This window comes from Hippoglossus stenolepis, chromosome 9 (assembly GCF_022539355.2).
Source record: "Hippoglossus stenolepis isolate QCI-W04-F060 chromosome 9, HSTE1.2, whole genome shotgun sequence".
NCBI classification, from domain to species: domain Eukaryota; kingdom Metazoa; phylum Chordata; class Actinopteri; order Pleuronectiformes; family Pleuronectidae; genus Hippoglossus; species Hippoglossus stenolepis.
In genome coordinates this window covers 16,383,597-16,397,088 of record NC_061491.1, presented here as the reverse complement: position 1 = coordinate 16,397,088, position 13,492 = coordinate 16,383,597, and the positions used below count along the sequence as shown (strand labels likewise).

Here is a 13,492-nt window from a genome sequence, read left to right as displayed (position 1 = left end):
GTTCATGGCTCCAGTTTTTTATTCTGTTGTGTCTCCTTCATGCCGCTACAGTTTTTGTGTTATTTGTTTCATTCCCATATATTAAAGTCACATCACCACTCGACCAGCTTCTCCTTTCTCATCTGCTAACTTTCATATGCAGTGATGAATGCCGCAGGAAATAATTTTTTACAACAGAGCAGTATTTTTATGTATTTGTTGTGGCAACATAGAAGCATAGAGAAGATTCCTGTCACACCAGGATCCAGCATAGGTTTTGTTGTGACAATGGAAAAAGGATTTTTTTTTCCACTATCAACATGTACTTGCTGATTGTGGGAACTGTTGGGTTTCTCTCTCTCATATTGTAAGGTCTCGACTTTACTCTGTGAAGTGCCTAAAGATAATGTATGGTGTGATTTGGTACCAAAATAGAATTGATTCCAACAGGCCCCTTACGAAGCCATATTTAAATTCACTGGACCCAGCTTTAGATTTGGATCTGCATCAAATTGCTCACACTCATTAATATCAGTCCACCAAACATGCCCGTTTTTTCCTCATCGAGATGCATGAATTATTCTTTGAGAAACTAACGAAAATGTTGAAAAATTACCGATCTATCAATTCTTCAGGAAGAGTTCTTCCTTGACCCATACTGCATCATTCAACCAGGTTCAGCTGTAATCTGTTCTGTAGTTTTCATGCAATCCTGCTAACTAACAGACAAACTGTAAACATAGATGAGAACACACAAATATCTACATTTAAAAGTTTATATGTGGGGCGGCGTGTAGCTCACCTGGAAGAGCTGCTGCCCCACTGAGGCTGGGCCTCAACCGTAGCGGCCCAGGTTCGATTCCGACCCGCGGCCCTGTGCTGCATGTCTTCCCCCACTCTCTGTCTGCCCCCCTCACAGCTTGCTCTTTGTCCTCTCCAAATAAAAAAATAAATAAAAAGCCCCAAAAATACATTTAAAAAAAGTTTATATGTGTAGCATTGTAGAAGACATAACATGTGATGGGTTTACATCCCATGACTGCTACTGTACAGACTCTGGCAACAAATGACATCATCAGTGTTTATATCAGGAGTATTTTTGGCTTCACTTCTGGATATTGAGAGGAAGTGGAGACGCGCCGTCCATCTTTATATACAGTTTGTGCCACACACACAAACACAGAGTTGTGTCGACGTGACTTCAGGGGACATTCCAGCACACACACACACACACACTGGGTTGTCGTTTCCTGTGCCTCCGCACGTCGGCGCGCTTTAAATGACCTCCGGGAGAGGAGGGGGTTCATAGCGAGAGGGGGGCGGGGCTTACACCTTTGAGTGGGAATCCTCGGTTCAAAAAGCTGCTAACGTTCCCGCACAGCAGCGCGTGCGTGCGTGGTGTGTTTTCACTGCGACTCCACAGACGATCAGTGGATCATGATCTCCTCCGCGAGCGGGACACCAGTTTACCTCCGCTGACACCGAGTCGGCTGCTCTGACTGAAGACTGAACCAAACACAAAGAGAAGAAGAAGAAGAAGAAGAAGAAGAGAAGAAGAAGAAGAAGAAGAAGAAGAAGAGAAGAAGAGAAGAAGAGAAGAAGTCGTGCAGGTGGTTCGTGTTTGTTGAAGCGGACACACAGACACTCACAGTCCGGGACCTGCTCGTCTCAGCCGGCTTGGAGAACAGGAAGATGTCGGTGGAGAGTTACTCTGCGCTGGATGAGTCCTCTCTGCGAGCTCTGGTGAGGGACAAGCTGGATGAAGATGCTCTGCTACCTGTCTGTCTGTCCCTCTGTGTCTCTATCTGTCTGTGTCTCTGTCTGTCCTTCTATGTCTCTGTCTGTCTGTCTGTCTCTCTGTCTGTCTGAGTCTTTCTGCATTATTTGAACTTGTATCTTGTTCATTCCTCCACATGGGTGTGAGCCCTTATGAGGAATTTAACCCTCTTATAACTCACAGTGAACATAGTGGGTTTTTGTATTCTTCTCAGTCCACCATCATTTTAATGTCATGTTTATATCTCACTTTACTAAATGTACTTTTGGAAAGCATTTTTTAAATATTTCATTGAATAATCAATCAATAAATTGAGGCAAATAGACGGATTAAAGGATAGTGAAAGTGACAGTGGCCGGTTTAACAGACAGGTGTGTCTGACTTTAAGTTTCGCAAATGTAAGTCCTGTTTTTATTCAGCTCTTGTTTCTCGTAAAATTAACTATCGGAAGATGTTCCTTTTATAAATTAGTTTTAAATAAACACTTTTTACACTCAACAATTCATTGAGAAATCAATAATAGACTGAGCCGTGAAGAAAGTCATAGTTGGTTGAAGAACTGTTGTGAAGTTCCGGTGTGAATGATTACACACAACAGACTTGGCTACAAAACAGTGGAAGGACGTAAAAATTCATTCTGATTGTAGGTGATTCACAGGTTTACATTACATGTCTCTCTGGATCTCAGTCGTATTAGTCATGTCCCAGTGATTTCCTGAGGCACAGGAAGGTGAGACATCATCAGTCCGTCTGTCCGTCTGTCTGTCTGTCTGTCTGACACGCACCATGACACCTGTAACACTGACACTTTTACAAGGATGCATGAGTCACGCTGTCCTTATTCAGACAACGTCATGCGGGGTTTTCCTGAATCACGGTTAGACACAGGAAACAGTCGTACATGAAATATCTGAGACAAGTGTTTACTAGCTTTTCATTTTATATAATCTATTGCTAACATGAAACCAACAAGAGATTTGGATCAGTGAATGGGGAGAGCTCTCAGTAACAGCACTAAAATGAACATGAATTTTGACTTTTTGTTTCTTTTCTCACGTTGTGCATTTAAAAGTCTATTATTTTATCTCTTCGCTGTTTCAGGGGGCTGTGTATTGATTTAAAGTGGTAGGTTTTCAAACAATGGTATCACTGCTGCACATCTCTCTATGATAATGAGCTCTAAAGTCATTATCCTCACTAGCTGCTTTCCCGAGAATGAGACCTTTTTAAAAGAGGCCATTTCAAACAGACAAGTTGGTTTCTGTTCTTAAAGATCAATAAACCCGAATAGAAGAGGATATTTACTTTGGATTCAAAGCATAGTTATAAATGTGTGATGATATTTAAACTGATCCATTGTTTCCCCTGAAATCATCTGGTCACGAGCTGCAGTCACTCGTTCCTCATAAATCACTTAAATGACAAACAGGAGTACACGGAGGAAATACGATTTTCCTTGAGCATAAATATTTACGGGGGTTGCCTGCATTGTTTACTCAAAGCAATAAGGTTCTTGGTTCGAATCTCGATTCGGGTGGGGTGTCTCTGTGTGTAGTTTACATATCCTCCCTGTGTCTGTGTGGGCTTCCCACAGTCTCCGACGCACAAGTTGATTTTCTGTTCTTAAAGATCAGTAAACCTGACAAGAAAATTGTTTACTTTGGATCTAGACTTAGAATTAAATGTTGGGAATGTTTTGTTGACCAGTGGGATGATATTTAAACAAAATTCATTATTTCCTTAAAGTCTGGAACTATCTGGCCACGAGCTACAGTCGTTCTCTTCTCATGAATCAGCTAAAGGACAAATCTTTAAGTGACATTATGACAGTTGGAGAACAGGCTGAGAACATTTTTATTGACTATAATTATTTACTAGGGCGGCACGGTAGAAGTCCGCAACTCAACAAGAAGGTCTTTGGTTCGAATCCCAGCTGTTCCCTGTGAGTTTTCATGCTATCTCGTGTCTGCGTGGGTTCCCCACAGTCCGAACATATGCATATTGGGGTTAAGTTGAACGTAGACTCTAAACTGACAGTAGGTGTGAGTGGTTGTTTGTCTCTTTATGTCGGCCATGTGATAAACTGCCGCCTCTTGCCAAATGTCACCTGGGATTAGCTCCTGCCAACACTTAAATCATAAGTTTCATAGATAATCAATTGTTATAATTACTTACTTTTAGTTCTCGATGGCGTTGATCGTTCAGTTTATAGGTTTTGTTTATCGAAGGCCAGAGTAGGAAAGACGTAGTTAAACTGAAAACAACAGAGGAAGGAATCAGAGTTCACCACAAATATTGGCGGAGAAAAAGACTGAGGAGCTTTTTTGTTGGACCACTTTTAGTCTTTTGTCCCTCAGCTGCCTTTTTTATATCTGCAGTAATACATGTCAGAGATGTTTTCCCACTCATAACATCATCAAACCTCAGCTCATTGTTATAAGCCATCTCAAGCTCCTCTGAATCCTCCTGTGTTGCCTGAACCTGCCGTCAAAATGCTGCTTTTGTCTGGAGAGCTGCAGCAGTGTCACGCAAACACTGGGATTCATGGGATTCACAATTTGAAATGTCTCGTCGTCTCCTCTGTGCCGGATTCATGGAACAGAGCGTCTCCTCCAAAGCTTCCCTCCACCGAAGCCTCCCTCCTCCTCCTCAGATGTGACCACCAGCGATAAGGTCACCAAGATCCCACATCTGCACTGATGATGTTTGCGGTGACTTGAGTGTCAGCATTTTCCACAGTGAACTTGGCTCCGAGGACATGATAGAATTGTTTAGCAATAGATAGATTTCAAATGGAAATTGTTCAACAGAGACACGAATGGCGCTTTGGGTGTTAGGACTTAAGAACTGCAGCTTAATTAAACTGCCGGAGGAGCTGCTCTTCAACAACCGTTAGACAAGGAACACAAACTCCAGGCCTCCGCTGCGCTTAATGAACTCAACAGTCAGAAGGTCATATGGCCGCCTCTCTAACGCCACTAATCCCATCTCTACACTCCTATTCAAAGCCCAGGCTGCCTTTTATATTGCTTATTTAATCCCCTCCATGGCAACCAGGCAAAGCATTTTCCTTTCTCTCGGCCTCCACGATTATTCAAATATCCACAAAAAACTAATCAGTTGGTGTCCTAGTTTCTTTTGGAAAGGTCGTTTGGTGCGGGTCGTCTGTCTGAATGGTGCTTAAGGTCTGTGGACACGAAAAGAACGGGGGGAAGATGCCGAAGCCAGTTGGAGAAAAGCTCTTTCCAGCTAAACCACTCCAACCACTGTCACATAAAAACTGATTGTAACAGACCATTGCCCGCGCCCAGCGTGATGATTATCACCTATAACAGGCCGGAATCTGCTGTGAGTCAGTGTGTCAAACCTGCAGGACGAGCCTGCTCTACAGGTGTCGGCTCCTGTTGTTGCACTTGTGCACCTGCCTAAGTACAATGTTTGACTCTGGCATCTGTCAGCCACATCACCATCTCTTTTCTAATCATCTCCGGACACCTCACCGTCCCCCCCGCAGCTGCTCTACATCACAAGAGGAATGCAGCAACATGTGAACTCTGACAAGCTCACAAATCGCTAAAAACGTCAATGTTCGCGTAAAGATATCATCGTCTTTCACCGCTTGTCGTCTGCTTATGCACAAAGTCTGCCCTTTTATTTTTGAACAGGTGTCAGACTTTCTGTCCACTACGCTTGCTGGGCTGATTTCACTTGCTGGATGTCTTGCATAATAGTTTGTAACTTCTCTTGCGAGCTCTGTGACCGTCCGCTCTCCCCTGGTGAACAAGCATTCACACATGTTTAAAATGGGGTAATTTCACTCTGTGGCGTGGCCTCTTTGATTTATTGGGCCCCTGGGGATTCGTTTTATGGCTCTCTGGACTCCTTTGTGCTCTGACAAGGGTTCAACGGTTACAGTTGGAGAGGAAGAATACATTTGTTTTGTAGTCTCTCAGTACAGTCCCCAGGTTCTCTTTATCCCCCAGAGGCATGGCCCGAAATGTCAGCCTCATCATCAAGAACGAATAAATCGGAAAAATTACGATGCATTAAACTGTCGTCTGGGAGGTTTTTAGATTTATGCGCTGTGTTTTTCTTCTGTCTGCTACTCAGACTGTATTTGTTGGAAAATACCTTCTTTCTTTGATTTGGTCTCATTTTGTCAGGGTTAAAATGATAAAACTGTAGACCTTGTCAACATTCTTGAAAACCATTTTTCTTTCATCAAAGACAGTTGACTGCTGTGTTGTCTAAGAATCTGCAGATACAAGCTCCTGCATGCAGCAAATCTCCCTTTTAATAAGCTTCCCCAACTTCTTGCTACATGCAAAGAAAACATGTTTTATGCTCCCGACGGCTAATAACACCTGGTACGTCTGGGTTTGTGCAAAAGGGTTGTCGGGGCCATAAACTACAAGCACACAGTGCACACCTGATTTTTTCCCCCCCTGTAATCTGTCATCATTCTCACAGGTATTTATGCCCTTCACATTTGCACAAAGCGCTTCCCGTATGATTAAGTTTCAAAGATGAAGAAACAGGTTGCGGGCGGTTCAACATTCAGTACAGTTTTCCACTTACTAAACACACAGGATAGTAGTTTTCACACATGAACTGAGGAAAATGAACAGTGGGTCTCAACATTTTTTCGGAGTTTGACTTTCACATACGAAGAACGCAGCAGGAGGTTGTCCGGGTCATTCACGTTCACAACAACGGTAAAGTGTCCGCAACATTCAGGTGAGGGGTGGTGCCTGGGCAGAGCCTGCAGGAGGCCGGACTGGACGGAGAAATCTTTGTTTACAACACATCACCGCGGTTGGCCCCTAACATCAAAAGCTCTTTTACGTGTATGACTCCTCTTTTTCATCCTGCGATATTTTTATTCTTCTAGTTTCGCATCTGTCGCGTGTTAGAAACATCAACACTCACTCGCTGGGAATTTTCCAGACATTTTCTGCACAATATATAAGGGGTTGGCCGGAACAGTTCTGGAAAATGTCCAGAGCAACTAACTTGAATATTTACGTCCTTACATACAGCCCCTCCGAAAATGTCAGGAAAATGTGCAAAACTTCAGTGGCATGCCTGGAAGGAGCTTACAAGCTATCTACACTGTTGCAGTGACAGGACTGAGCCCATCACAGCGAACGAGAGCAGACTTTACCCTCTGAATATCCAACTACACGGCCAGGGAGCAAAGAGATAAGAAAAGAGGCCTCTTGTTTGTTTGATAAAACAGGAAACATGTGTTGGTGGACAGTGCTATAAATATCCCGCCCTATTTTGGCTCTGAAAGGACTCAACTTTGAGATCATTCGCATGCAAAGTCCACCAAAGTCTATTTTTAGTCTGTGGCCATAAAGTCGATTGTTTTTGTGGAACAATAATTCAGATTGAATTGAACACAACTTCAGATTTACTTGAACAAACATTTACTCCATGTATAAAGTTGAAATTGAGTTCATTGTGACCAACTTCCTCAGTAAAGTGGATACTTGGTATTGTTTTGTCATTTTGTGAAGTTGGGTACTTTAGAAACGTAAGCTACCATTTGATTATGAGGAGCAGTATTTTATTTTGATTATTAAAGAGAATAGAATATTGTGACAGTAAGTTCAGTCAGGAAATCGTCCAGATGTATTTGAGGATTAAAAGACTGTTTACAAAGATGGATGACGCATCTCCACTTCCTCCCACTATCGAGAAACGAAGCCAAAATATCCCTCATACGAAACCTTCCATCTTGAGCCAAAGACATTGTTTGGAACCAGAATCTGCAGTAGTCAGTAATAAGTGACTGGGAGATGAAACGAGGGTGACAAGGTCCTGCCAATACAAGACACACTCGACCAATTGCAAGCCAGTCTCAAGCATCAAAAACTTGCCGGAAATATTAACACTTGAACATAGTCTTTGAGAAAAAATAATTTGACGTGACTTTTTTAGTTTGGTCCATGTCCCATCTACAGTCCCTATACTACAGTCCGCCACCAGGGGGTGATTGAGACGCTTTGGCTTCACTTTTGGAGAGCCGCCATGTCGCCCATCTTTATGTTCAGTCTATGGATTAAAGACGCTGTATTTGACAGTGTGCGATGTACAGTGACCACTCACAAACATGGCGCCCCCTATAGGCTGCTCGCTATCATTTTAATCTAGCTTAAAATGGGGGAATGTGATTCACCAAGGTTCTTTGTATATTTTGCAAACAAACAACAAATGTGTACATTCAGCAAACACATTGTGTGTATCCTTGAGTTCTAAGGAAAGTGTTGAATGCATCTGCTTCAGCATTAAACCTGATTTTAAAATAAAAGTTGAGATCATGCAATGTGGACATACTTTAGCTCGCTTTTTCCCGGCACTTTTTCTTTTCTTGTAACTTTTATATGTCTAGCAGAGTAGGAGGGCAGGATGTGAATCATGTCAAAAACATTCAAATAGTCCACAGGGTTCCATTCGAGTTTAGTTACGCAGTATTTGGATATCATTGATAGAAAGAGCTTATATACATATATCTGATAATGTGACAGACTAGCAGGACTAAGAGGGAGACAAAAGAGTTGTAACTTCAAGATCAAATATCTGTGCAGTATAGAGTAACTAGGTTAATGCAGTGTATTCCCTGTTGACAAATGGGTCTGTTAACCGAGGGGTGAACCAATTTGCCATCCAAGTTGCTCTGGTGTTTAAGTCTGTCTGGTAAGTGATCCAACAGAGAGGGTTGTTGTGGCTGATCTGTCTGCATCATGACCCTGCCAAAAGGAAAAGGTCTGGTTAAGGGATTTGGGTTTTTTTTTTTGTCTTCTGTCTCCTTCACCACCACCAGGTATCTCTGACTGGTGAAATCCCAGTTTGACTTACAATGCTTTAAATGTTCAGTGGTCTAATCTATTATTTCCCAATACAAGCAGACACTTTACAGTATTTTTCACCCTCATAAGACCTCATCGCACTGAAGAGGTGTGTCTGTGTGTTTTAGTTTGTGCAAAATTATGACACTTAAAAAGGAAGAAAAGGGGGAACTGTGTTTTCTCTCATGGTAAAGGAAAATTGTTGCCGTCGTCATTATGAAGATGACTGACAGATGGCTTTGATTTTCAGAAGCCTTCTTTGTTTACGCAACTCAGATTCTCAAGTTGAAGTTTTCTTCAAGGTACCGTAGCAGGTCCTTGGTACAGCTTTCTCAATCTCCGGCTCTATATTGATTTAGCTCTATATATAGAGGAAAAGAGCATACAGGAAGCCGCATACAGTGCTGTGTGGGATCAGAAATGTAGGGTTTCTGCCAAGTAACACACTGAATTACACCAGTATTAATGTATAAATATATCACATCTTGCCAGCTTGGGAAAGCACGGTGTGGTTTAAAATAAAAAAATATCAGATGAAAGAGAGAGCGATAAACATAAATACATCGTCCACGTCAAACATACACACTATGATTTAAGCCTTTTCTATAGGGACTCTCGGAGGAATGTCATTTCCTGAGATCTGCAAAAAAGAAAATCGTGCGGATGTTGATGTTTTTCTTTCCAGCTCACTGTTGTTAATGTTACGGCATTCTTGAGATCCACACAGCTGATCTGTTGGATTTAGTTTGGCTCTGTCTGTCTGTCAGTGTGTGACTCTCACTCCCATTGTCATAGTCAGTGTGGATTGTCGGAGTCAGCGTGGCTGGCTCTCATGGACCCATTAGAACAAACTGTTTGTGCGCTGCAGCCTCCCAAAGTGCTAGGACCCCTGGTTTGTTTCCTCCCGTGGGACGTCCCGTTACTCTTAACTCATTAAATCAAAAGTGCTGGTCGTGCTTTTTAGCAGCAATCCCCCATATCTGGAGAAAACCCACCATGCTTTATCTCTCCTCTCCTCACAGGGTGAGGCCAACAGATGAGGTCTTTTTTAATCTCTATTTCTAAAGGCTTCCTTCTCCGGAATGCTTTATCAGACCTTCTTATGACCACGATTGGAAAATGGCAAAAAACCAACAAGGTGCGGACAGCTCCTTTCCTCTGTCGGTTTCCTTTGATTAATGTCCAAAAACTGCTTTTGAGGAAAGGCATGATTTGGTGTGATGTTAAACTCAGAGATCCAAAGCAGCAGCACTAGAGGAAGTGAAGATCCTGGCATCCAAATACATGAAATACTAGAATAGTATTTACTAGAGTTCATATCTCCACCAAAGCCCCACAGTCCCCTTAAATTCAACCAAGCTGCACCAAATTTCACACATTCATCGCTATCATTTCCCTAAGTCATCAAGATCCATTAACTATTCCCAGAGAAGTTGTTGAAAATGTCAAAAAACATCTGTCATCTCACAAGCACAGAAGAAAGTGTGGAATGAGAAAGAATGTTTCTGCATTGATTTTCCTGAATATAGGGATTTTCTTTGTGCAAAAACACTGGAGTTTATGGAAATCGAACACTCAACCTGAAACAAAACTTGTCAAACAAACATTTGACCCACATTCCTGTTCACTCTCAGGGGAAATATACTGGAGTGAAATCAGGAGCTGCAGACACTGTTGTCAAAGTGAATGGATTGGTTTTGCATGTACATCTGGTTGTATCACAATGGCTCTGGACAGTGCACAGCTCCTGCCTTTGTCGGAGGATACGAAACCTTTTGATGAGGCAGCAGCTCCCAAAATGTGAAGCACGCTTGTCCCAACAGGGCTGTGACTGACCTGGATCCCTCTCTGTGACCTGAACTGCCTCTCTGAAGAGAAACCCATTCATGAGGGACACAGAGTGTGAAGCCAGACAAGTGGAATGGGCCAAAATGTCTAGCAGAGCCAGGTCAATGAAGCCAGGCAGGGTTATATCACTGATGATGTGTAGGGTTGTTTGTGATGGAGCGATATGCAACAAAGGAGTAGAGATTACAAATCATTTTTCAGGTCCTGCACAGAAGCGAAAGGCCAATATTATACGATTCAGATCAGAGTGTGGACCATCATAAAATGCAAGTGCTGAATAATCTGTCAGCATGCGGCACATGTGTGGGTTCAGTGCATCATTAAATTCCTATACAACATTTTTGAAGCTTATACCCCCCTCTGACCCACATGCATTCCTCCAGTGCGTCTGTTCTTTATGCCTGCTACCTCAAGTGTAAAGGGGCACACTGTTTTCAGGTCTGCTCCCGGCCTTTGTCCTACCTTCCAGTTATTAGTAAAGGTTTAGCTTTCCTACACGTGGAGCCGCGCTCGCAGAGCACGTTGCCACAGGCGCAGTAATCTGTGTTTCTCCCTCGCTCGCTTGTATATTTAGCTGGAACCGTTTCCCTTTTTTTGATACCAGACAATAAAAGCCGCAGCACAAAGAGTTTTCACCTCTGTTCCGCTTCATTTCTTTGTTAATTTCTCCGCCAAGAGGTCACTGAAACTCCCTCTTCTGAGAAACAAGCAGTCCCCTGTCTTGCAGGGCTCTCGTGTATCCTGATTATATTTCCATTTTTCAGTGGGTGTGGTGTGTCTGTGTGCCGGGTCTAGTGTACGCATGCATTGTTTTCCTCAGGTGTTGGGAAATGATTTACAGCCTTCCACCTGATTCTGATTGGAGTTGCCCCCCCCCTCCCCCCACAGAAATGCAATAAAGAGATTTGAAACGTTTTTGTGGGACTTTCTCAACCTTTTATAGTCCTTCTCAATTGTTTATTTGTGTGTCTCTCACTGTCTGTACTCGTCTGCCTTCCTCAGTGGCAGCTGGTAATCCACTTCAGCTCTTCTGAAAGGAGTGTCCCACGTGTCCTTATAAGGGCAAACTCCCTTGTAGGCCTGACACAAGAGAGTTTGAAGCACTGATCCGATGCTGCCGTGTTGCACTCTAACGTCAGCCCGCTCTGGAAATTATTACTGTAGCCCCGGTTTCATGCTTTAACACGCGCTACCCCCCCTCATCCCTCACTCATTACCATACACATGGACGCACGCGCGCGCACACATTCTTGCCCAAAGTATATGTAATCCATTTATGCCAGGAAATTTACTTGACACAAAGAAGAAAGGGTTAAGTGCAAAAACAGAAAACGACACGGAGCACATGTGCACCCACCGGGAGTCAAAAGGTCGGGGCTTGGTCTGAGGGGTCGTTGTGCTCCCGGGGCGTGTGAGGGGGGGGTGACGGTCTTCTGCACACAAGGCTGTGATGACCTTTGTCAAACACCATACACAACATAAGGCAGGGACACTCTAGAATGTAGGGCTATTATTTGAAATTTTGTGATATTCATCTTAGTTTGTTTGTATGATTTTCCTAAAAACCTGTCTGAGGAATATTCATGTTTCAAACCCTTTTTGTCATCAAACAAATGAAGCTAAACTTTTTAAATGTTAAATTTCTAAATATACATCACGTGGTTGTAGAAAAAAAAAACTGAAACAAACTCAAGTCATGGCAATACAGGAAAAATATTTTTATTTGATAATAGCACAATTTGATGTGATATAATAAACAAGTGGTCTCATGAGACCACTTGTTTATTTATCAAAGACAGTTTGAATTTTGAAATGTCTCAACTCGGACATACAAACTCCAAAGGCCAAATTCATACAGTACTGTTTTATTTATAACTTAGCGGTACTTTATGGAGTCATTGATTTCTTTTTTTCTCTGAGAGGACTTGGCCTAACCCAGCTGATTTGTTTTCTTTGGCTCACAGGCTTGTTTTCAGTTTTCTCTTCACTGTCTTTCTTAACTGGAAATATCACTTATTGTTTTTATCAGAGGTATTGTTTTGTAGTGTTTTTCTTTTTCAGTTCAGCGTCAGCTTGCTTGGTGGCATCCGTGTCGGTCTGGTCTGCTCACCGGACGGTCATTTGACCACTGCACACGCTTCACTGCCTAAACAGAGACTGATAGGTCATCTCTTTTATTATGGCCCTGGATAATGAGCAGATTGCACACAAACAAAGAATAGGTTGTCGCACTCACACACGCACAATTTTGATTGAATTAGATCACAGCCTTTGGTGGTTACACAACCGTGATTTAGATTAGATTAAGTTAAATCCAAAAACACCCGATTAAAGAATCTGGCTGGGCGTTCAGTGATCCTCTTTGTGATCCTCGGTGACGAGTGTATCTTTTGTAAAACAAAAACTAGATGTTAAAGTCAGATCATATATCATGTAAACTAACATGTTTAACTACTCAGCCTATAGTGCACAGACACATATAAAAAGCAGAAGACAGAGCCTGGACGTTATAATCGTCTCATTACCAATAATCCATGTTTGAGCGGCTCAGAAAGAATCTGTAATGCTATGTATTGCCATGACTAATGCTCTAATGAATCAGTCGGTATAGAGGGGTGTGATTTATTCAAATCTGAGCTTGTGCAGTATTTTCTTTCTATTTGCACGCCACTTTAGCTGAGTGCTCTGTCTTATTTCACTCCCACAGCTTTAACATAATCCTGTTACAGTGCTGCACCCACAGGTACAGTGTGCGTGTTGTGTGGACCCAATCATACTGACTCAGTATGTTTTGAGGAGGATCTTTTGAGTTCCTGCTGTATTCTTACCACGTTTCCCTCTGAGGCACAATACACTGAACCTTTTTAAACTCTCTGCATCTGTAAACTGCATCTCTCATGTGTGGCGGAGGAGTTCAGAGAGAGTTGCTGTCCTCAGAAGTGCGTCCGCCGCCAGCTGGTCGGATTACTGCTAAACCACGAACACTCTCTAATTGGCCGTGATTGATTGAGCTGCTTCTTCGTCGAATGCCTTA

The 13,492-nt window shown here is 42.6% G+C and overlaps 1 protein-coding gene across 6 annotated transcripts in view; it reads left to right on the top strand.

Annotated features, from left to right (window-relative positions):
• The first annotated feature begins 1,314 nt into the window (after positions 1 to 1,314).
• The window catches only part of smtnb (smoothelin b), a 50,236-nt gene continuing 38,058 nt past the window's right edge, over positions 1,315 to 13,492 (top strand). For 2 of the 6 annotated variants that reach the window (XM_035165950.2, XM_035165949.2), the window contains exon 1: positions 1,316 to 1,722. In XM_035165950.2, the coding sequence (XP_035021841.2) occupies positions 1,672 to 1,722 (51 nt within the window). In that variant the 5' untranslated portion in view covers positions 1,316 to 1,671. Of the gene's footprint in view, positions 1,723 to 13,492 lie in introns of all 6 variants that reach the window. The other 4 variants (XM_035165954.2, XM_035165951.2, XM_035165948.2 and 1 more) reach the window with 3 other exon arrangements.